Genomic DNA, 24,019 nt, shown 5'->3' on the forward strand with positions numbered 1-24,019 from the left:
CCCACAAAATGCACCTTCTTTCAATTTGCCTTTTCCGCCGGCATGTAGCAATGACTAACAGCCACAAATTTTGTTCCTGAAACTGACCTCTTTGAGCACGGGTGCAATAAAAAATAAAAAAATTCCATATGGTGAATACGTAAAGTTAGCCAGGAAGATCATATGCAATGTAATATTTTAGGCAATATACTGGATGATTCATTCCCCAAAACAACAGCACAATTATAGTGTAGCGCAACTCATCTGAAGCGTCTGAATCATTTGCCATAAACATATAAGCGCAGTGACTATCGCATGCCTCCCTGATTTCTTTCGTTGAGGCCTTCGTCACACATAGGACTACAAGACATCTCAGCATTCCGGATCACGCTTTGACGCTCTACTTTCTTACCATCACATTAACAGGTATGAAAACTTGGCTAAGGCACACTCTCCGTCTGGACAAATCAAGCAAAAGAGTTTGGAAATCTGAGCTCACGATATATGCGCAACGTGGCCACGAAAATAACAGCAAATGAGAAGTCACCGGTAATGTATTTAAGCACGTATAAAATCGCCCGCAGCACGGCATTCCAGTACTTCGTCTGCATGCACGCACACGAGCATGCAGACGTTCTCAGGCCGCTTTTTCTTTGACGCTCCACGTGACACCTCGAACACTGACGGCGACACAGCCTAGCAACGAAGCTGCGTACGTTGCCCTGACGATGTTCAGGAACGCGATGGCGGCCGCCGACTTGGCCATCGCTGACAAATGAAAGACGCGGGCGTCCAGCACCAGCATCAGGGCGCACCTAAGCGCCTCCACTGCGCAGGCGTTGCTCCTGTAAAAGACCCGGTGTTGACCAACAGACACGGCTTGAGCGAGACGCGCAACAAGAAGCTACGCACTGTTAGAGAGAACAACAATACTCTCTTTGAGATCTACTTCCGCCCTACAACAATAGTCATGACGCTGGTGGTGTGCGATTTCTTTTTTTCTTTGTCACTCCTCCTACCTCTGACCTGCTTTCTTGTCAACAGTGTCTGTCGATACATATATATATATATGTGCGCCAAGACCTGGATTGCTGTCGCATGACAAGGAAACTGTGACGTCGGCGAGAAACGTGGCAGGGCCTGTTTAGACCTCCCAGTGTGCGAAGCCATTCAAACGTGAGGGGGAGGACGATGCCAGGATTCACTTAGGCTTACCATGTGCTGCCCTGCCTTTAGAAGATGAGAATGTATACTACGCATTCGGTCACAAGCCACCTATCGACATTCGACTTGCTTTACAAAATGTTGATGCATTCAATATATGGCTGTTATCCGCAACTCGAACTCGTTTCCAGTAAAAACGTCTGTAAAGAAAACAAAAAGAAAACAAAAGTGAAATATAGAAAGAAGGCGGACTTCCTATAGGTTCTTTGAGGCTGAAAATGTGGAACATACATATTTTTTTGTCGAAATGAAATACTTCACGTGGACATATTCGGTCAGTCTAGAGCGAGGCACTCAAATAATGCGAATGAAGCGAACAAGACATTGCAAGGAGAGAAGAAGGCTAGCGAAACACGTGCTGTTCGTTTACTCACCTGTTGTCCAAGAGGGCGCCCATTGTGCCAAGCGAGAAGAAGATGTAGGCAATTCCACTAAGAAGCGTGCCGCTGGATATAACCTGCACACGTGAAACCATGAAATCGTTTGTTTCATCGGCCTTCGATTTAAGCGAATTATTCAAAATAAACATACTTAAGAAGAAGCTTTAGCTCAGGCCCAACTCCGACGCGGCCTATTCGAATACATGTAAAACGCAAAAACGTTTTTTCGAGATAAACCCGGGACAGATCCTAATGAAATTTGTTGCATTTTAGAGAGAAAGCTAAATTCTAGTGACTGTTGGAAGCGGCATTTCCATTTAGGGTTTGAATTCTGTTACAAGAATTTTCGAAAATTCGGAAGTTTATAAAAAATAGAAGCACGAAGTTTAAGAATTCACAGCTCTGCACCAAGAACAGATGTCGCGGTGCTGTGGACGGCATTCATTAGATCATTGAAGGCGGACAAATTAGATATGCCATTTTATATCTTACGTGAATTTGTTACGTTGTTTAGAAGGTTTCTGCAAAATCTCTATTTTCATGTTATTAAATTTTTTGAGACCCATGTGTAAGATATCAATTTCGTCCGCTTTGGATGTACTAGTAAATGCATTTCACAGAATTGTATTACTATTTTTAGTTGACGAGTTACAGAGTTGTAAACTTGATAGTTTCGTTTTTAGAAAAGTTTAGGTTTTCGCCAATTTTCAATAAAAATTGACAGCATAAATCAAAAATTCGAAACCAACAGTCACTATATCTTAAGTTTTTCTTTTAAATGCAACAAGCCTCGTCAAATTCGGTGCAGTGGTTGCCCAGAAAAACGAATTCTCCTTTTACATGTATTTAGATAGGAGCACCCGAGATAAAGCTTCCTCTTAAAATAATTTTTTGTCCACGATTCGACTTTTCTGCGTCTTCTTTCCATCATAGACTTCTCAATTTCAACTCCCACGGGCACTGCGTTGACGGCCTATTGCGAAACAACGACTAGCTATCTTCTTTCTCAAGGAATTTAACGATTTATATAGCAAGTTTAAAAACTTACCGGTCTATACCCACATACTATACTTCTTTTCACACATACACATACACACACACACACACACACACACGCACACACACACACACACGCACACGCACACACACACACACACACGCACACACACACACACGCACACGCACACGCACACACACACACACGCACACACACGCACACACACGCACACACACTTACATATATATATATATAGTGCGGCCCTCTGACTGGGTGCAGCCCGCTGAGCGGTGGCTGTGCTGTGGTCTCCAGCCGAGCCTTTGTTTTCTCCGCGGTTCGTAGCCGAATGCGACAAAGGAAAGCAGCGTCGCCCTTTTAAATTATTTCATATTTTTTATAGAAAATGTGCGTTAAGAAATAGCAGGGAGTGGCAAGAGAAGGAGAAGAGGGGAGGTCTGTTACACACCGAGCAGCCGCGCCGGGTGTCGGGAAGGGTAGAACTTCAGTGGGTGTCGGGAAGCCGATCGACGCCACTGGATATGCATAATGTAATTCGACGTAGATTTGTGCGACACCTTCAAATGTCGCAAGGAATGCCATAATCATAACGCGGAAACGACACGGTCGGCAATTGTGCCACGCCCAATTTCGCTCCCATCGCTCAAAAGACCGACCTCGGGAATTCAAATGGTCGTATACATCGCAGCCAGCACACCACCCCTTGCAAGACTATCCCCAACGGAGCCTCGTCATATTTGCGCTTTCTGCTGCACCGGATCGATGACGTCTTTGAGACTTTTCAACCCCCCCCCCCCCCCCCCAACGCAATAGCAATAAAGTTTGTTCACATTTCGCCTGGAGTTGCACAAGATGCAATGGCGATGAGCATGCCGCGTGTGGCAGCGAAAATCACTCAGCGACGTGCGCGGCAGCAACGAAATTTTTTTTGGCTCGAGTCGCTGCATTTGTAGGAGCCCTGACAACTCGAGCGAGCTGCACCGACAGAGGAAAACACGTGCTCGCTCCGCCACAACAACACCCGAAAGAGGAGCGACGACGTAGAGGCAGCGCTTCCGGGCGACGAGCGACGGATTCTGAAATTCGAGAACCGGCGATCGAGAGACGAGAAGTCGCGCCGCTCGTCGCCATTGTGTACAGTCATGTCGCATGCACGAGAAATCGCTCAAGTGGAGTTACATACTACAGCTTGAAAGTGCGCGGTTGCAGTGTTTTCGCTCAGAAGTCGAGGTGGAGTATCAATGAAGCGCGCAGCTACCAGTTTAGCAACGGGGCTGTGCGGCATTGCACTTTTCTGAGTCGAGGTGGAGCGTCCGTTGCGAGAATGTTCTGGAAATGCGGGGACAAGCGTAGCGTTTCCGACATAAATTGCTCGAGCGATCTTTCAGCTGTTATTGGAATGATGGCCTTCGCGTGCTTTTCATTCACTTTCGTGCTTGTGGCGATCAGACATTCCTGCGACATTATTTATTACTCTTTCGATACCTTCCAGCAAACACAGTTTTTCAAGCATGAACAGCAAGGCAATAAATTTGCCTTTCTCATGTTCCAGTTACAACATGTTCCCGTTGGAACGTGATATATTGTTGAAAGTTAATAATCTGCTAAGTCACGATGCTGGTTGAAGCCAAAAGGATGAAGTTTATGCTAATGGCATGTACTAGCCATCCTTGCCACGCTGCTTAAACCGTTGTGCTTACAGCTTCCGTAGACGCTAGCGCCAGGGTTTCATTTCACTTTTGTGAATAAGTATCGCGCTTGGAGCGCGCAACAAGCCCTTGCTAATTCCGACACGCGCTTAGTGATGGCACGTCACCCTCTAATAGCGTTGCCTATGCAGCCTGTGTATACTATTTCTCAAATTTAAAATTGTACACCGATTACAAACAAACAAACAAACAAACAAACATAACATGCTTCGCCTCTTATAAGGGATCTGGACTGTGTAGTACTGCGTGACGAACTTTAATGGGTCTCACATTGTAGTGAATCTATGCGCTTTCAGCGCCTCGGAACTTATGCTTTACTTTCACCTCTAAAGAAAGCATAATGGCGAACTGTCAACATTCTTACTGTGCTTAGTGATCACAAGTAAACATCACTGCATAAGAAGCAAGTTACCGAATGTTTCCAAGACGCATATTTTGCTTCTCCTTATGCGCGTGAAAAACAAAGAAAAGAAAAGAAAAGCGGCACTACTCACTGAACTCCAATGTTTCAGCTTCACATAGCCGATGACTATAATGGCAAAGTGCAGTGTTACATAAATCTTGCATATCAGCGTGGTTTTTGGCGCATACGTTTCCACGGGCCTGCGTACCTGCACAATAACAAATGTAATCTTCAGTTAACAGCGAAATGCTAGAAATGTGCATTAAATGCGAAAGCTCGAACATGCCCAGCACCCCAAACTATTTCTTCTAATTTATTCACTCCATGATTTTCTCAATGTTCAAAAATTCGGTCGGTATATGCACTTAATAAACAAGGAAAGCCCGGGGCGAGATCTTTTTCAAAAGTGCTGCTTATATTGTGCACACAGACATGTTTCCACGCTTCACTCTCCACTTTTCACCCTAGCCCTCTATTAAGAAAATGAAAAAAAAAGAATGCAGATCCAACGCATATCTCAGAATTTCTGTGAATGAAAGGTTTCGTGAGCCGGTCACTGAAATTCTATAAAACGAAATGAGAAATTGTCTTTACTGTCACCTATGCAGCGAGCAGTCTCAATCAATATTTATGATTATGCGCCATATCGGTTACAACTTCAATGCGATGCCGTGCTCATGTTAATCTTCTACACCGTTCACAATCTATGCTTAAGCTTAAACAGCAGTTCGTGCGAATGCACACTGTGAGGCGGACGCATCGACGCAGCTATAGGTCACTAAGACCAAGGTGACGTTCGTCGAGGGAGGAATGATGACAGATGTGTGCCGAGAGAAGTACGACAAGCAATAATATTATTTTTTGCCGTTTCACTTCGTCGATGGCTTAATCAAAACTCACTCGTGCACGTGCTCTCCCGCGCACGTGCTACGCGACGCGGGGCACGCGCTTATTAATACGGCAAGTCAGCAGCAGCAGCCATGCTCAGGAGAGACCGGAAGCTTATCTAAGAAATATTCGCTTTAAGAGACGAGTAGTGCGTGCGGTTTAAAGGTGTGTTCGCTGCAAAACATTACGTGTCTGTTCTGTAAGATGTAACTATGCGACAATGCTGAGTGACTCACGTCTGGGATGTCGTTCGGATCTCCCAATCTCGGCTTGCCGGGTTGCCATCCAGGACCTTTGAACAAGGTGGAAAGCTTGTTGCCTAGTCCCTTGATGGTCGAGAATTGCCGGCATATGTGCAGAAAGTGGTGCATCTAAAAGAGGCCAAGGGGCATGGTGAGGGTAGACATCAAGAGCCTTTGAGCAATGCCTCACGTCATCATTGGTCGAAAGGAAAGCTACGGAGAAGCACATGCGCTACAGCGCTCGTGAAAATAGTCCCGCAAATTCATTCACGTATGTTTAAGCAGAGGTGCAGAAAACTCGCACATAGTATACTTACCACTAATAAGACAGAATTCACCACTCAGTGTCAAATCTGAATTTTAAGGTTCCGCCTCGCTCTTCCGCGATTTGGCAAATACGAAACCATCGCAAGAAGCAAGCTACGCTGATTCCTTATTTACTTCGAGAACTGATGCAGAAAGTGTCGTCAAAATCTGCCGGCTACTTGGCGCAGTAACATACGTGCAGAGGCTCCGACCCTGTGGCTTTCTTTCATTCACAGATGCTTGTCCGCGATACAAGAACAGGCCTCTCATAAACGTCCACGTCCCCATTAGCGCTAGTCGCTGTTCTCCCACGACGAACACGTAATCCATGGACATGGTTCTTTTCTAATGTTCTTCACAACGCCCCATTGAGGACCATGCATGTTTCGCGATTATAACCCTTTACTATCCTTTGATGTAGTCACAGCTGCTATAGAAACGTTTCTATAGGTGATGGCAATAAAATTGATGATCGAGCCTCCTCGAAGTTCAACTGACGCGAAAGAGTGACGTGGCCAACTTTCTGGCTGCCTGCGATGCATCAAGTCAGCACATTGTTTCGCTTCACAATTAGTCTGACAAAAAATTTTAAACTACCACGCGCATCAGGTGACACCATGCGCACAGAGTAAAGGTCCATAAAAAATGATCGACAAGGGGAACAGCAAATATTATTAAGCCGCAGCAGTGACGTAAATTACAAAAATGTATTGGTGCGCGTGAACATGATCAATGTGGTTGACTTGCGAAATGATTCGGTGATGTGTCCTTGTAAGGCGGCAACGTACTGTATAGAGCTTTCTATCCAGGAAATTGCGGGAAGTGCCTGTAGATAACTGAGAAACTATTCAGATAAGAAGCGCAAGCTAGGTGATAAAGGGATCTACGTTGGGATAGCATTAAGAAGGACGTAACAAGGAAGAGCCTACTGCAGAAGAGCTCTGAACCGTACAGCGTTAGTGGCGGTATTGTTGCGATAAGAGCAACACATGGCTGGCTCACACTCACTATTATATATATACAGGGTGATCCAGCTAACTTAGACCAAGATTTTAAAAATACCCAAGAGAAGTCGTACCGACTGCATAGTAGCCGTAGTCATATGTACTTACGGTCAGCATTTTTTTTCATCACAAAGTATTACTTAATTAACTACTTTTAATTAGTTATCTATTTAATTGTTGCTTGAATCGCAAACATATAAATTATAAAGTTGTAGAGCTCCTTAAATAACCTCCGAATCAAGCATTTGCTTCGTGCTGAAGTGGTCCTGGTTGTTTTTTCCAAGAAAAAACAAAAGCCCGCGAAATACGAAATAGATGCGCACTCGCATGCCGCTGCTCAAGCGCCTACAAGCAACGATTGAAATATATACGGCTGCATTCTCTTATCGCCGCATCGTACAAGGCTCCGCAACGCTTATCGATGCGTCAGCGGCGTGTTCTCTTGATGCTGCGACCGTCACATAGCGTGAAGCCCTGTATCGAGCTGCCTCCGCTAGTAAAGCCGTGTATCCGTGGCTATTCGCTTGGGAGCGCTTGAGTAGCGGCGCGCGAGCGCCTATCTATTTCGTATTTTGGATGTTTCACGCGCTTTTGTTTTTTTCTCGGAAAAACCAACGAGGCAAAGCTGAGCACTGAACAAATGCTTGACTCGGAGGTTATTTGAGGTGCCTTAAAACTTTGTAATTGATATGTTTGCGATTCAAGCAATAATTAAAAAGTTCATTAATGAAAAGTACCTAATTAAGTAAAACTTCGTGATTAAAAAAATACTTGCCGTAAGTACATACGACTACGGCTACTGTGCAGTCGGCACGATTTCTCTAGAGCTCTGGGGTATTTTTAAAATCTTGGTCCACGTTAGCTGGGACACCCTGTTTATAGTTCTGTGTGAGCATGTTTCCGTTGCTGCATGCCTTTGTAAGCAGGGGATGGCCAGGCTAGTGAAGCTTTGCTGAAACGTAGCTTTTTTTCCCGCTGTCCTCATCATTTAGGTACATTTCTTCTACTGATGCGCAAGCATGGTGAAAATAAAGCAATCTCAAAATTTCGCACATCGATGTACAGTTTGCTGCATTTGTTAAGGAGCGTTGGTAGAGTGCTCTCAAGCATTTTAGCGCATAATTTGTTCTCGAGAACAGTACCTTCTACGGTTCGGGGTGAAGGGTAAGACGGGAAGGTGTACTTTCGATTACGTTGACAATGTTCTTGAGGACAGTACAATTCTGTTTATTTTCAGAGTATATATTGCGCATAATTCTGGTTTCGTATATCTCATTAACGTTAGGAATATCGAATTTAACAACTGCACAGTCAGTATGGGCAGTGTACGGGAGATTAGCGATTGCACATAACATTCTTTTCTGTACAAATAAGACTCTACCCGCCATGGTTGCTTAGTGGCTATTGTGTTGGGCTGCTAAGCACGAGGTCGCGGGATCGAATCCCGGCCATGGCGGCCGCATTTTGATGGGGGCAAAATGTGAAAACACCCATGTACTTAGATTTAGGTGTAGGTTAAAGAACTCCAAGTGGTCAAAATTTCCGGAGTCCTCCCCTACGGCGTGGCTCATAATCAGATGGTGGGTTTGGCACGGAATAAGCCCAAAATTAAAAAAAAAGAATTTGCTCAAGTTGGCCTCATTTGTTGTAGCTCATACTAAACAGCAATAATTAAGGTGAGAAGCAAGCAAACCGTTATATACAAGCAACTTTACAGCTGTGGGGAGCGCGTTATTACGATTTAAGGCTCCAGGCGATCACCTGGCACAATTTGCAAAGAAGAAAGTTGAAATGTTCATTCCACTGTAATGCGCATGATAAATAGTTGCCCAGTGTAATTTCAGTGTCAACAATTTCAATAAGCTGAAAATTTAGCACTACAGTGTGGTCTGAAGAGATATATGTGGCTTTTGTACGGAAAATTTATTGCTTTGGTTTTAGTTGAATCGACTTTGAGGCAATGTTCTTCGTAACTTAGAGCAATTTGCGGTAGGGCGTCATTAGATATATTTATTAAGTGTGAGTGGGAAGCTGAGGATATAAATATGCTAGTATTGTCAGCCTACAGTATTAATTTTGCAGTGTGATGGATATATATTCGGTGCCATTAATAGAATGCTTCCTTGTGGCACACCGCAAGCTATTTCATTTTTTTTTTTGTGCGTGTGTGAACCTAAGCCATTAGTCGATACGCGCTGACGTCTACTGTAGCTGTAATAGTTAAGTAAATCTAGAGGAAGTCCTCTTATCTCATATCTGTCAAGCTCATTCAACAAAATTTTATGATTAATGTGATGGAATACCTGTTGTGCCTGATTACTAAAATTACTTAAGAATGCTGTTTGGCCACTGCAGAAATTACGGACATAGCATGACTTCGTTCGTGGAAACAGTCTTTAAGGCGATCGTGCTCGCAGAAAAATACGCAGGAGACCAGAGACAACGTCGTACCTGTAGAGTCCATGGATCGAACGTGTTCACGGAATGGGTCAGCCCGTACGCCGGCCGGCGTTGTTCAGCCGCAAACGTGCCGAAAAGACGATCCCAGATGATGAGCGTGCCACCGTAGTTCTTATCTATGCAGTAGCGGTCCCTGCCTAACAAAAACACAGGCACGTCACAGTTGTAAGTATAAATACGAAGAATAGAAGTCAAAGACTGGCAAGTCGCTGCGCTTAACAAGCACACAAATGTCCCCTTTATAGAGGGAATGTTAAGTTAGTGTACAGTGGCAGAACTTTTTTTTTCAAAATTATATTCGCATTTTTTTTGGCGGAATAGGTTTCGTTATAGAAGAGGATCTGCCATTCTTGAATGTCGCATCCGAACAACCACGTCCATCGGCTCAATGTGACGCCGTTATACTTCGGGATTTTCGCCGGTCTTAACCGACCTTAAGAGCAAGTTCTTATAAGCGGTCAGGTTGAGAGTCTTGTTGCTTGGGAATGCAGTGCAATCACTCCTCCCTCTAAAAACAGTACTTACTTAGCCCTGAACAGATGCCGTCAAAATCCGCAACGCGAAGGCGAACAAGTGCCGGATTTACAGGACACAAGAGCAGCTTGGGCTTCTTGGTACATCACATCGGTGCAATAGCGCTAACTTGAGACAGGGACAGAGAAGTCAAGACAACACAAGCGCTAACAGGGATTTTACAAGGTTTAGTCAACCCTCATTTCTCGCTCTAACGTGCTCTTTGGTTTTCTGAGTTTCCGCTCATGGTATCAGTAACCTTATTTGGTATTTCTGTACTAGAATCAACCTATATATATTACCTTAAATTTCTCTTTAGCTTCCGTTCAGAATCCACTGCTCTGCTCAAGTTTTCTTACTTCCCCGCCAAGCTGCTCTCTAAGCTCCATTTATCTTTATCGAAGCATTCTCTTTCCCCATTCCCCCTCCTTCTCCCAGTCGTCAAACGTCTGGCGCCCTTGCAAACGCCTTTATTGAATGGCCGTCTGTTGGTTCAAGGAACACGGTTATGTTTTTATTTTATTTTTTAGCATTGATGATATCTAAACGTATTTGTTGAACGTACGAGATAGCGATAGCCTACCATGGTGCACACGATGGTGGCTCGGAGTGTTCAGCACTAGCTCCAGCGGGCCCAGTGTCTGTACAGCTTCGGTGTGTATGAGAAACTGGAAGAGTCGGTTGAACTGTCGATGGACCATGTAGGCGCTCGGTGACACCACCAGCGCCAGGGGAAGGTATAGGACCTGCAAGGAACACACGTGTCGGTGAGATTAAGGCGGCACGTGAAGCCTCTCACATGAACGGCCTGGAACACAGCAGAGGGTCAGCGGAACGACAAATACTATCTGACCAAATTGTGTTTGTGTTTGTTGTATCACAGGCGCTGTTGTGCATGTTAGCGGATGGCGTGAGATACTGAACCTTCTTTGTCAGCGATGTTGGAGATGCCAAACTCCGAAGAAATCTCAGCAGCACTTCCGGCATGTCGTTGCGCGGCGAAGCCCGTAACAAAGCGTGGCATAAAGAGATAGCGATTGTAACATGACATCTTGACTCTTGGGTACACGAAGTGCCGTTTCTTATTAGTGCATTAATACCTACTCGATCGACTCCCTCAACTATCATCCTTAATAAATTGTACTTCTGGCCGGGACGACGCAAGACAGCGTATAGAGTGTATCACTACACCGTAGGTCCCAGCTAACGTTAGGCAAGCGGTTTAACGAAAAAAACAAAGATTGAATAAACACGGTGCAGGATAGGATTTTAGGACCTACGGTGTGTGGTCGTGAGACCTCTTGCAACCGAAAATAGTATCTTGCACCATGTTCTTTATTCATGTTTTTCGTTGGACGGCTCGCCTAACCTTAGCTGGGACGCACATTATATCCACCGCGAAATGCCTTACCAAGCCTAGCGGCCAACCCCAGTAAGAGCACACGGGCACATTAGCTGCGTATTTTAAGCTATAGTTGCGCAGCCACGTCTGTATTCCGGCGTGCCGTCTCTGCTGTTTAATCACGGCTGAAAGGCTTCAGAAGTGGTAGCTATATTCAGTATGAATCACGTGGAACGTCATTCAGACCTGATTCAATGTGAAAGCACATGTAAAGAAGAGATAAGCTTTGACCTACACAATGTTTAGGACGAGGCTTTTTATATGCACCTTTGAAATTTCTTACATTCCGCCTGCCCCCATTCTCGGGTCATTGCGTATGTGTCACTGTGTACATGTCATTCCTGGTCAACCCCCCAGAATGGTACGCGCTGCGTGACACATTGTGTATACAAGTCTTAAATGTACCAACATATCTGCACTGATACATAAGCGGTATTTTAGGTACTGTGTCGTTGTTCTCTCTACGTACATATCTCCACAACATTATTCCTCAGGCACATATCAATCGTTGCCGACGTCTCACATTGTGCGTCCTCCTGACCTCGTGGCTGCATGTCGGCACAGCATGCTTACAGTAGTGCATAAAAAGAAACATTGCACGACATTACAGTTATGACCTGCGCGGTGCATAAATCGAACGTTTCGTGAAATGAAAATAAACACAATTGTATGCATTGTATTTTTATTTGGGAGACAGCATTCACGTGGTCAGCGACGATAGTTCGAGGCATCGAAAGCAGCCTTAAAGCTCTATTGCATTTATTACACTTACGTCCTGAAAGAAAGGAAGAAATAAAGAAGCTCGCACCCATGTCATGGTTTTTTACGATAGGAATCATGTCGCGAAAGAGAGCTGAAAAAAGAACAAGAGATTGGACAGAAACTCCGCACTCCGGAATTGTCACATATAGTGCGTATAGCGTTCTTTGTAATGATTACTTATCAAGCCTATGCTGTTGTCGTGAAGCCAAGACTGCCGTATTTTAAGAGATAAGCAATTGCAAATAATACCATGCATGCTATGACAGAAATGTTGCTGTAGCGCTTTTTTCTTCTCGCATAAGTTGTCCAATGACGCACTTGCCGTCTTTGCAACGCCATCCCCATCTGAAGCTTCTCCCTGTTGTCGCGACGCAATTCTCTAGTTGCTTGCGTTGTTCGCGTGTTCCTTGTCCACGCAAGCTCTCGCCTACGTTTGAACTGCACCTCGAAACCCGTCAGGCGTATCAACGCGCCCACTTACCCGCGAGTTCTATGCCGCTTGTCGATGCATGCGCCCGTGGGGTAATGGTCTCAATATCGAGCTTTTGTACTGGACGTCGTGTGTTCGAACCCTGCCATCCGACAATTTTAATGGTGTTTATGTAATTATTTATGGAACAGCATTTCGTTTAAAATGATCAATTTACGAAATGACGAAGCCGTTTGAGGCCAGAATGAGTGAGCGAGTAAACTTTATTGAATTATTAATTTTTGAACTGACCTCATGTCAAGCTTATCGACGGTCGGGACCCTTATTTCAGGGCTCCGCTGTCTGCTGGACCAACTTTAGGCAAGTATATGCAGTAAGCATCAATCCCATGCTAACTGAACCAGCTCCCTTCCAGCTCCTGTAGACACTAGCGCCAGGATTCCCTCTAGTAATTATCGTATGAAACTATATGCTTTGGGCGGATGCGTGTCAGCACCTGGCGGCTTTCGGACAAAATATCGCATCACAGGCTAGTGAGCCAACAAATAGTTAACCGGTAAGGGTACAGAAGCTTGTGTATTCACATATTCAAGCCTAGATGGCGTTAGGGGTCTTTTGGGGAGACAAGAAAGCGGAAGTACTGAAAGGAATGTAGCAGAAAATTATCCCGGGCACTTAGCCAAAGAATGCTACGCATTAAAATACAGTAGTTTCGGTAGTTCAAGCTTCTTGCCTTTCTTGCTCCTTTCAAAACTTAGTCGGAGCTTTACCTAATATTCACATGCTAGACATTAAAACAAATACTGCCTACTTTAGCATTTGCATAGTTTACTTCCCGGTGTCACATGATCAATGCCAACTATCAGTGTATCAACCCAGCCTGGCCATTGTATACGAAGGAAATCAGCGCGCATGCTTACGGGTTCATAGTAAGCTTGCAGAGCCGATTGTCGCATGGCCGTTGTCAGATTGTAGAACTCGGAGCTGTGGTGTACCTGGTGGCCCGACCAGGCCAGATTGACCTCTGCATGCAACAAGGGATCGAGAAAGATGGCAGACCAAATGTGCCTAAATAATGGGAAGTTACACCGGTGCTTATCCTATACAGAAATTAGTCTTCGCTAGAAAGACGACTTATTGTCGTCTAAATCTCGAAGCTTCTTTGTGCGAAGCTATATTGCCACAGTGTTTGCGAATATGGGATATCAAACATTGTTTTGAACACAGGCGATATCCAAGTAGACGCTTCCTGAAAAGTTTAATCTGTCTTACCGATGCGGCTATCCAGCTACGGAAAACGGTGTCTCGGAATTAAAATCAGTGCACAAAAAACAGAACAAATTCGAATGGAAAAACGTTGGTGGTAGTGCGTTTCGAACATATATGTCCCCGCGCTCAGAAGCCGAGATAGCAGGCCTGTGCACTCTGATTTATGATGTCATGCTACTTGGACCGAATTTTCCACTGTCAAGCCCGGCGTGACGATATAGTGTGACATCAAAATCACCGCTGCTTACTCGGGAACATCCCCCACTAGATTCTATGGCCAGTTGAGCAAGGTAGCACGACGTCACGGATCGAAGGGAATCGGCCTTGGAAGCGCTGGACAAGCGGCTCAACGCGCTCGCTTGCTTGTGAGGAGTTCACAACTAGAAGGACCGCTCAGCGGCATTCAGTTCAGCATTAATGCTTTCGTATTCACAACTCCTAACAAGAGCTTAGGTGTCCTTGGATTTTTTTTAGTCCCCTTGGGTAGACATCTAGCTAGGCAGGCAAATGTTTGGACGGTTCTAACGTTACGGAATAAGGTCAACTAGTGTAGCGCTAGTTGTTTAAAGTTTTTTTTCTTTCTTAACGCGGTGCCAATAATGTGGCCGACAAATGAGTTTCATGCACTCGCCATGACCCCAGCGGTGAACCCAGTAGTATGCAAAGTCGATGGCGAGCATAGCGAAGAACCATGTTCCCGTAGAATTCCAAGGCAGCGTCAGAATCCTGAAGTTATTGTACACGTAGATGTAACCGGCCAGGAGGGTGCCTTCCGTGAAGAGGCTGTAGGAAGGAGGAATAAATATGTGTAAATGTCAAGCACCTACTCTCTTTTGTAGCTGTTATCGTTCTTCGTTTCCAAGCAATACAATATAACGGCGATTCAATAGGCTAAATTTAGAAGCGAAGACGGCACGTGTTTCCCCATTTTTCGCTAATGGAAAAAGAAAGCTGCATCTTTCGAAATTTGCAATAAAGGTTGAAAAGTGTGAACCTCTATCGACCTGATAGTATGTTCGTAGCTACTCCATGGGAAAACCGGGTGTTGAGCATGCTCAGAAACTTCAATTATATATAGTTGTAGCTGGTCCGTAGACATACGAAATACCAGAGCACCGGATATATGAATGGAAAAAGCATACATTGATGATGATGGTGACGACGATGATGATGATGACCACGACGACGACGATGATGATGATGATGATAATTTATTGGCATCCCCCTTGAAACAGGGCGGTGACAAATAGTCACCTAGCCAGCTTGATTTAATCAGGTATGCTATACATATTTTTCATTCCAACATTATTGTATACATCTTCTTAATATTTGTTTTTCTTCCTCGAAACTTCTCTAGCGACCTTGTACCGCTACATATGTATGTAATGAATGCGGTCGTATCAATCTCTTCCCTGCTTTTTTTTTCACAAACACTCTAAACGTCCCTTGCCTATCTCGACTGCTGACCAGTTGACGCTTACGTCCACTTTAAATCAATGCGCTTCTGGAAGGTGCACGCTACCTACAGGTCTCAATGGGGGAATCCCGTTGCATTCGATTATGATGTTCTGAATGGTCTCCCGGTTTTCGCTGCAGCATACACATGCGTCATCTTGTTGCGAATATTTGCTCCGGTATGTTTCTCTTCTGAGGCAACCCGCTCGAGCTTCAAATAGCAAGGCACTGATCTTTGTGTTGTCGTACAGACTTTCCCTTCTAATATATTTTGCTGAGTATTGTAATACTGCACGATCTTATTTGTTTCCATTCCTTGCACCTAGTTCGTTGTTTCTGTTTCTCTCACTTTCTTTCTGATGATTCCTGGTTGTCAGTTTACACTTTCAATTACCCAGTACTTGTTTGACAACTTTCTTGACCTCTTCCTCCATTATGCGTCCACGCTTTTCAGGTAGAGATACTTATGCCCTTTAGCCACCGATTTATTTTTATCCATGTTCCTGGGACTTCACTCAAAACTAGTTTTGCTGTGCGCTTCTCTGACTTCAAAAGAGGCCCAACCCATGTCACCCTGTACTGCCTCATTTGCGCTTCTACTGTGGGCTCCCAAAGCCAACTGCCTACCGATCTTTGGTTAATTTTCAACCCCCACAGGATATAATATATTAAGCCCATAATGACACTTGCCAACGTCAGCACTGGCTCCATTACTGCTTTGCAGATTCCATGCACCGCCTCATATTTATTGTGCCCCATAGGGCTCTATTTGTCAATGTTGCTGCGTTCCGCTTCCCCTTTACTTTCAGATCATCTTGGTGAGTGCTTGAGTAAGACTTTTCTTCGTGCATGCATCGAGGTATTTATATTGTTTGACTATATGGCTGTGACTTGCTTCTTGAATTGAGTCCACGTAATTACTCGCGTCTTCATTAAAGATGATAATTCTAGATTTCGCTGTGCTAAACTTAAAGCCTCGAATTGTCGCTACATTGGGACAGGTATTCCCAAGCGTCAGTAAATCTTTTGCATTGTCTGCTAATTCCCCTATATCGTCCGCATACGTCAGTCCGGAGGCCTTTTGTTGCACCATTTGTCCATTACGAATGTATGATAAATCAAAGCCTAATGTCCTTAACATCAGCGTGAACAACACTGGAAACAGTGGACATACTTGCTTCAGTCCTTAGTAAATTTCCGCCACTTCATTACATTTTCGGCCATACCGTGAAACTTGTACTCGGGTGTCTGTCTGTCTCTCTCTCTCTCTCTCTCTCTCTCTCTCTCTCTCTATATATATATATATATATATATATATATATACACACACACATATATCAGCAGCTTCACGCAATCGTCATCTATGCCTTCGTGCTTGCGAATATCCCATCACAATACCCTATCTACGTTGTCGTAGGCTCCTTTAATATCTAGAAGTGCTATCCTTAATGATCTTTTCTGAGCTACTGCAACCTCTATGTACTGAGTTAGTACAAATATATTATCCTCTAAGCGTCTGCCAGATCTGAACAGATTCTGTAGTTCCACGAGTACATCATTTTTCTCCATCATCATCGACAGTTCTAATTTGATGACTGCATTGCCATTCTATTTATCACTGATGTTACTGTAACTGGCATGTACGAGCTCGTCTTATCTTTGTCACCTTTGCCTTTGTAAATGAGGTTCACCTTGTTTTCACGCCCTCCAACCGGAATTTTCTTCGTTCTAATCACTTGCTCTATGGAATTAGTCAGCAGCGCCTTCTCTTTGGACCGAGGTTGCTGATTAGCTGTATAGGGATTTCATCGGGTTCGGTGGCCGTGTTAATAGAGACATTTACTTCTGCTTTTTTCCTGTAAGAGATTTCTACGCTAAATTTTATCTCGGTCTTCTCTGTTATTATGGATATGTTTGAGTCTGAACTACGCTTTCTTTCGTGCCGAAGTTAACCCTAATAACGTCTGTGATGTACCGCAGGGTATCGTCACCTTCGAAGATGTTACCGTCTTCATTCCTTATAGTCGTTTGCGAATGTTTAGTTGGAGCTCCGAGTGCTCTTACGTGGTTCTGGAATCTTTTTGGCGCACCTCTATCTCTTTTGTGAATGTTAAGCGCACAACGTTCACTTGCGTATTTAATTTTACTTGCACGAGCTCACCAGCCACTCTTTCCTTTTCTCGGTATTTGTTCCATCTAAGAAGTCCCTTTTCATCCTGTAATCCCAACTTTTTGTCATCTCGATGATCCCTAGAGACCTGCCTACACTCTCCTATAGCTTGCTTTATTTCCTTCTTCTACCACTTACGTTGTTTCCTCTTTCCAACACACACACACAAAAAATTTTTTTTGCCGTGTCTGTCTTTCTCTTGCTGCATAACGTCTACCAGTTCCTTATATTCGCATACTGTGGTAGGAAACTCATCCATGTTCTTCTCTGTGTCAGCAGCACTTGCAACGACATTTTGTGGTGCTTTTTGCTGTTGACGTGCACATCTTTTATGCTCTTGATGTTTTCATCTCCAGCATTTCGTAAATGACAGCATACGTGCACGGACAAGCTAAAGCTTCCAGATCTGACCCGAAGAAGCTATGGTAGCACAATACGTTATCTTCAGAGGCAAACAGTCAGAAATGTTGCCTAGCACGAACTGGAAATACGGCTTTGATAATCAACTATTGAATGTTTAGGTAGCTACCCCTGGCTTTTATGAAGAAAGTAACACTGACTCAGACGATTTCTTCAACGGCTCCGCTCGCTCTGAGGCAATGTATCCCGCCTGCACACTCGATTACGTAATAGAAGTAATTTTCACAACTGAAATATCACTCGCGATTGTTATTGTTTTTTTTTGCGAATATTTATTAGCAAACGCGCTGCGAACGAGAAGGCGCGCTGTAGCCAATGGGCGGTCCTAATTCTGTTCAGAGTTCTTCACAGCTTTTGCATATACACTGCAGCCCATACTAGCGATGTGTCGACCGAGTACAGATTCGGTAGCTGTTGTACTGCCTTTAACAACTCATACAGATAATGTGCGATTGTTTTGATATGCGACTGGTATCCACGCACACTCACGAAAAGAAAACAACAATCTTTAAATAAACAAAAACGATATTTCTAGTCTCAATTTCTTTAAGTTCTCTGCGGGTACGTTTGTCTCGCCACTCGCATACGGCTCACCGGGATAACTCTTGTATAATGCCTTGTCCTATCGAGGTCAGGCCATCGTCGAGTTGAAAACGGTCGCTGTTCTTCTGCAGGACGTTGAATATCAGTTCGACCAGCAGGAACGCCGTAAACAGAGGCACAACCTGCGAGTAGCATAGGTGAAAGGAGAGATAGACTTTATTCGATTCCAAGTAGGCGGTTCAGTACATGTTGGCAGTTCCTAGCAGAATTTAGTGCCGCTGCAAGAGTGCGACCAGCTGCACCTGAAGCTCCAAGAAGAAGGCCACGCGGCCTTACCATATACCTACACACAACAAGAAACACAGAGAGAGACGAGAGAGAGGGAGAGGGGAGGGGGGCTCTGCTAGAATGCAGCAAGTTTTCTGTACAGACTATAGGGCTGCGACTTTTTTAGTTGTCTAACATATCCGACTGCAGTGGAATTGATAGCTGGGTAAACTGGAACATCCTTACAGAAAAGTGAACAACGCAAACGACAAGGGACCGTAAAAAAAAGATATAAACAAGCGCTCAATCGTTGCTAAAGTTTATGTTGGAACAACGGTGACGCCTTTTCAAGGAAGCATACCACATCTAAAAGAACAAGCACGTCTGCATTAGTTAGCCTTCAGTTGCCCTCCACAAAAAAGTAGTTTTGCATCTTGACTGCCGATAATATATTCTATATGCCTTGCATGTCTGGTTTACTCTTGTTTGTTGCCCCCCCCCCCCCCCGCTTTTCTTTGTGCCTTTTTTGTGTGTATTTCTTTTTTTTGACAGCTCGAAGCACGCATACGTGATGTTCTTTGTTATATTACCACTGTTATTCCAAAATAAAGTTTAGTTGCCAGTCAGCGCTCATGTCCTCTTCCACTGTCCCTTGTCGCTCCATGTCCCTTCATTGTCCCTTGGTGTATCCCAACGACACGCTTTTTGCTGACTCGATGAGAACGGCTGTGTGTGAATGGTATTGCTCGTACATGGAACAGTTTTGTAAGGAAGAAGAGAGGGATGTCAGCGAATAGAAAATTAGGCATAAGATCCTTGACCAGTTACCTAGACTAGGCATGTAACGTTCGCAGACAAGGTTCTACGCCCGCATGAGACAGTGTAAAATAAAGAGAAAAAAAAATCGGAAAAATCGGAGCCTTCCAAGAATTAATGTTGGGCCATCCGAGGCTTAACGTTGGCCAGTAGTTCGCACAACGCCGAACACCCCGTTGGGCGGCTAACGTGACGCCGATTTCAGCCCCCTAGCCTGGCCCAACCTACATTGCCAAGCTTGGCCCAAACAGTCCGCCTTGGCCGGCGACTGTAACTCTCGAAAAGTATCAGAACCGCATTTTCCATTGAGCCGCCACTGCATATTTGCTGTAGTTAGATTTCTGGTACACCCAGCTCTTCATCCCACTGTTTGACAGAACTTCTGGAGAGCAGATAACTAAGCTCCGTTGAAGCTAGATCCGCTTTCTTGAATTTCTTTTCCCAACTCTGTACGATTGACATTTTATTGCATCGATAATGTCAGTTTGAATTGTAACTTGCGTAAAGTCAAGTGATGGAAGCCGCGGCGTCAAATTCTGCCGGAACTAAGACTGGCCCGACCGCCCAGCCTCTCCAAGTTCCAATACTTGCTGGTACAGCCGTCATCGCCGACAGTGCTTGAGTTGATATATCAATCCAAGCTGAGCCTATATATATATAGTGCGCGTAACAACTGTATACGCTCAACCATCTCGAGCAAGCGTTCTAATGCAGCAAAGAAGCTGCATAACCTGCAGTATTCATGTTCCTAATATTGTCTCTAAGAACCCGTGCTTTGTCTGTGGAGCATAAATAATAAAGGACATAGACCCTCTCGTTGTTTCCACACAATGGCCCATAAAGACATTCGATCTAACCTCTTCAGACCGCCCGCCAAGTTTAGCGGCCAACGAGATAGACGGAAATAGTCCGGCTAACCTGCCAACATTTATATTCCGCAGGTAATCGAACATTTACGAAGCGCTACTCTGACAAATACTCAATAAACGTTAACTACGTAACATCAGCACACGAGGCGTGGATCTTTTCATAATAGAATTCATTTAGCCATTAAAATTAAATAAAAGAAAACCACTTTTCTTTATTTACAAAGTCGACAGTCATACGACAAAGAGTCGTATGCCAACGCAGGCACACAACCACAGTGACGACACTGCCCCGGCCGAGCGAATGGAAGACTAACCGAATAAAGAAATGCAGATGAGCGGTGTTTTCGTTTTACATTTACTTTACTTAATTTACTTTCGTCGTTCACGCCGCACTCTTCCCCACCGTTACCGCGGCAAAGCGTCGCCACTGGCCGACACGATTTTGTTTTTCAGTTCTCAGGCTAGTTGCGAACGTCATGCACGTAGGGTCCGCGCCTTCATCATGATAGATGATAAACTCTCTGCAGTTACGCGTGTACGCCTTTTTATTCGCACAGAATACCGTCAGTGCAAGTGTTTATACATTGTTGAAATCCACGCATAGCAACCAACATACAGCTGCATACCGCATAGCTAAGCTAGGCGAATTATGACCAACACCTACGAGTATAGCACGCCAGATTAGAACAAATTTAAAGCGCGTCAATCTGTAACTCAGAATCCATGAAGTTGGAGACATAACTGCGCCACTCGCCTGTACAATGTAGTCTGGAACGTCATCGAGCTTCTCGAACGACGTCTCATTCGGGCTGACGATGTAAACAAGGTATCCCAAACGCTTCGCAATCTCGGGCAGATCCATGGCCCTGCGATGCGGTGCCGTCGCCGCCTTCCAACGACGCCTTGCTTAGGGCATTTCGATTGATCTACCGGAGCGAGTATGATCTGTCGCAAAGCTCAGAGCAATTCTTGTTTGTGTTCCGTGCTGCGTCAATTTTCCGCCGAAAGCGGTAACTTCGCAACAGACGTGGCTGGCCTTGCAACAAGTGGTGTCGTAAAGCTTTCAACTTAGTGAAAAACCACTCGACAGCTTACGGCCGACGTCGTGAGGACACCAGTGCTCTTTTAGCTTTTGTACCCCTTGAGAAACAATTCCTGTGGGCTAGTGTGACTGAAAAGACGGCACACAAACGTGGCGGAAATTCTCCAGAAAAGAAATCCAAACGCCGAAGCGGCATTGGCCAAACGTATCACACGTTTGCTCTGCTGAAGTTGGTGCTGCCATCTGTCGAAGACTGACTTAACGCACGCTCGATTTGCTTCTCGGACATCAAGCAGCGCGAACTTCAAAGTTGATGTGTGTAGGAGGCCGTCATACGCACGCCTCCGCAAGGAGGATTAATCCTCCACATTAATCCTCCTTGCGGAGGATTAATGTGGAGTTGTGAACGACACCTGACAATGTATGACGTCACGTGTCATGGGCGTAACCAATTAATTAGAGAAGTCACAAGGCTTTCACGTTCAAGTAACGTAAGGATACTTAAGTGACTAAGTTTTTGAAACTAGGCTTTTATGCTGTGCAAAAGCTTGCTGCAGTTGATCTTTCATTATGAACTGCTACGATGACTAGGTTGGTGGTGAAGAACTGTAATGTAAACATGGCGGACGGATCCTGTGGATTTCATATTTGTATTTTAAATGTGCTCTGCAGCACATTATAGGAAATGTGTAATATATGTTTTGATATTAAAAAACATTGTCTCACAAATCTCCTCCATCAAAATTTATCCCGTCACACCTTCGAATACTCGGCTTAAAGTTCTATTTTTGTAGTATGGATACTTTTCAACATGAAAACCTTGTCACATACATTATTTTAATCTGACCTCTCTGATAATGTCTTTGTTTATTTTCCAGCACAAGAACATCTTCCAAACCAGGGCGAAGTCGCTGTGTAAGGAAGCCACAGTGCCATGAAATCCCTGCTTAATCGCTGTCATCGAGGGGGCTTGACCAGCCCGCTGACGTCAGCTCCCTGTCCTCAAAGTCCTGGCCAGCCCACCGTCCTCGGCACCTTGCTCAATTCCTATCCTCGGGACCCGGCCTAAACCAGCGTCATCCACCTAGCTTAAAGAAAGATGGCTCTATCACACTTATTTATTTGAAAAAGTTGCTTTAAAATAACCCAGCGTCACCCACAAAGCCCGCAAGAAATCTGTTTGTTAAATATTTATTTGTTAATAAGCTGTCATTAAACGTCTTTCTGAATCCTTCTCACTTATTATTTGCATGTGTGTAGCAGTTTCGCTACTTGGACTAATGTATACTATCACGTCTGCGTAGCTACTATTCGTGGTGAAATTTGTAGCGCGCACAGGAGACAAGTACGCAGAGAAGGTGGGCACAGGAGCTACTCATTGATATAGACGCTATGGGAAAAACTACTATAAAAATGCCACTTGCAAAAGGTCATTAGCTCAAAAGAATTGGCTCAAACCTGACATTAATAATGGCAACGATATGACCCTGAGCTGCTCCGATGCTAGCGCCAGATTGGTTGCTGCAGTGGCCTAATGTTCACCGTATCTTGGCTCTAAATATAGACCAGTACAGTAATGGGTTGCACATTCCCGAATACCAGCGTTGGGCAGGCGATGGTACCCATTTCTGCCAGAATTGGTCTACGATTGGTTCATTGCTGGTGTTCTGCCTGAGTATAGCCCATTACAATGTTGGCCCAGCCAGACACAATCACTTCTCTCCAAAGCCCTGGTTCGGCACATACATAACTCCCATGCTCTTAATGACGTCGACTTCGGCTATGAGTAAACGGATATGAGCCAATTGGCCTGCTCCAAAAAACAAGTAAGAGATAAGCCTATAGCTCAATAAAATGTTCACGGTGACAGGTGCAATCTCTAATCTCGAGAGCGCTTGTTGGGCGCCTATATCTCTCCCCACGCACCTACTGACGTCTATTTACAAGATAAATAAAAGGGCTTTAGCACATTCTTTCACGAAATAAAATAAAAAGAAGGTAACCCTATGACCCATTACAATGTTGGCCACGACAACTACAATACCCACTCTAGAAAGCGCTTGTTGGCCGCATACATTTCTCCCCACGCACGTGTTGACGCCAATTTAGGAGGTGGATAAAAGGATACACGCAGATTGGCTTGCTCGAAAAATATTTGAAAAAAGGTAAGCCTATCTAGCCCATTACACTGTTCGTCCGGCCCGGACCAACGTTTTCTCTCGAAAGTAGTGAATCGGCGCACACATCACTCCCCATGGACATGCTGACGCCGATTTACAAGATGGCTAAACGAATATACGTAGAATGGCTTGCCCAAGTAAAAAAAAAAGAAAGCTAAGCCCAAGAGAATATAAAAAAGAATAAGCCTATAGCCCATTACAATTTTCGTCCGGTCCTATCACTTCTCTCAAACGCTAGCTCGGAGCATACATCACTACACATACAAGCGCT

The 24,019-nt window shown here is 44.6% G+C and overlaps 1 protein-coding gene across 2 annotated transcripts; it reads right to left on the reverse strand.

The window, feature by feature from the left end:
* Positions 1-515: 515 nt before the first annotated feature.
* Positions 516-21,841, reverse strand: LOC139059374 (alkylglycerol monooxygenase-like). Of its 2 annotated transcripts, XM_070537684.1 has the most exons (10): positions 21,281-21,841; positions 18,626-18,756; positions 14,618-14,769; positions 13,638-13,741; positions 10,707-10,869; positions 9,602-9,747; positions 5,835-5,969; positions 4,802-4,918; positions 1,578-1,660; positions 516-824 (listed from the first exon to the last, which is right to left on the reverse strand). In XM_070537684.1, exons 1-10 carry the CDS (start codon positions 21,386-21,388, stop codon positions 617-619), a joined length of 1,347 nt encoding a protein of 448 aa, XP_070393785.1. In that variant the 5' UTR covers positions 21,389-21,841; the 3' UTR covers positions 516-616. The 2 variants fall into 2 exon arrangements, with proteins under 2 accessions (XP_070393785.1, XP_070393786.1); XM_070537685.1 differs by lacking the exon at positions 516-824 and having other exon boundaries at positions 1,574-1,660; positions 21,281-21,837.
* Between the last annotated feature and the right edge of the window lie 2,178 nt (positions 21,842-24,019).

The sequence above is a fragment of the Dermacentor albipictus genome, chromosome 4, assembly GCF_038994185.2.
Source record: "Dermacentor albipictus isolate Rhodes 1998 colony chromosome 4, USDA_Dalb.pri_finalv2, whole genome shotgun sequence".
In the NCBI taxonomy this organism is placed as follows: Eukaryota; Metazoa; Arthropoda; class Arachnida; order Ixodida; family Ixodidae; genus Dermacentor; species Dermacentor albipictus.

What these genes read in the sequence shown, in the direction of transcription:
- LOC139059374 (XM_070537684.1), bottom strand. Translation starts at nt 21,388, where the DNA reads ATGGATCTGCCCGAGATTGCGAAGCGTTTGGGATACCTTGTTTACATC. An exon ending in TTCCAGACTACATTGTACAG is followed by an intron (nt 18,757 to 21,280) that starts GCGAGTGGCGCA and finishes TGCTACTCGCAG; the next exon opens with GTTGTGCCTCTGTTTACGGC. An exon ending in ATTATACAAGAGTTATCCCG is followed by an intron (nt 14,770 to 18,625) that starts GTGAGCCGTATG and finishes TCCTTCCTACAG; the next exon opens with CCTCTTCACGGAAGGCACCC.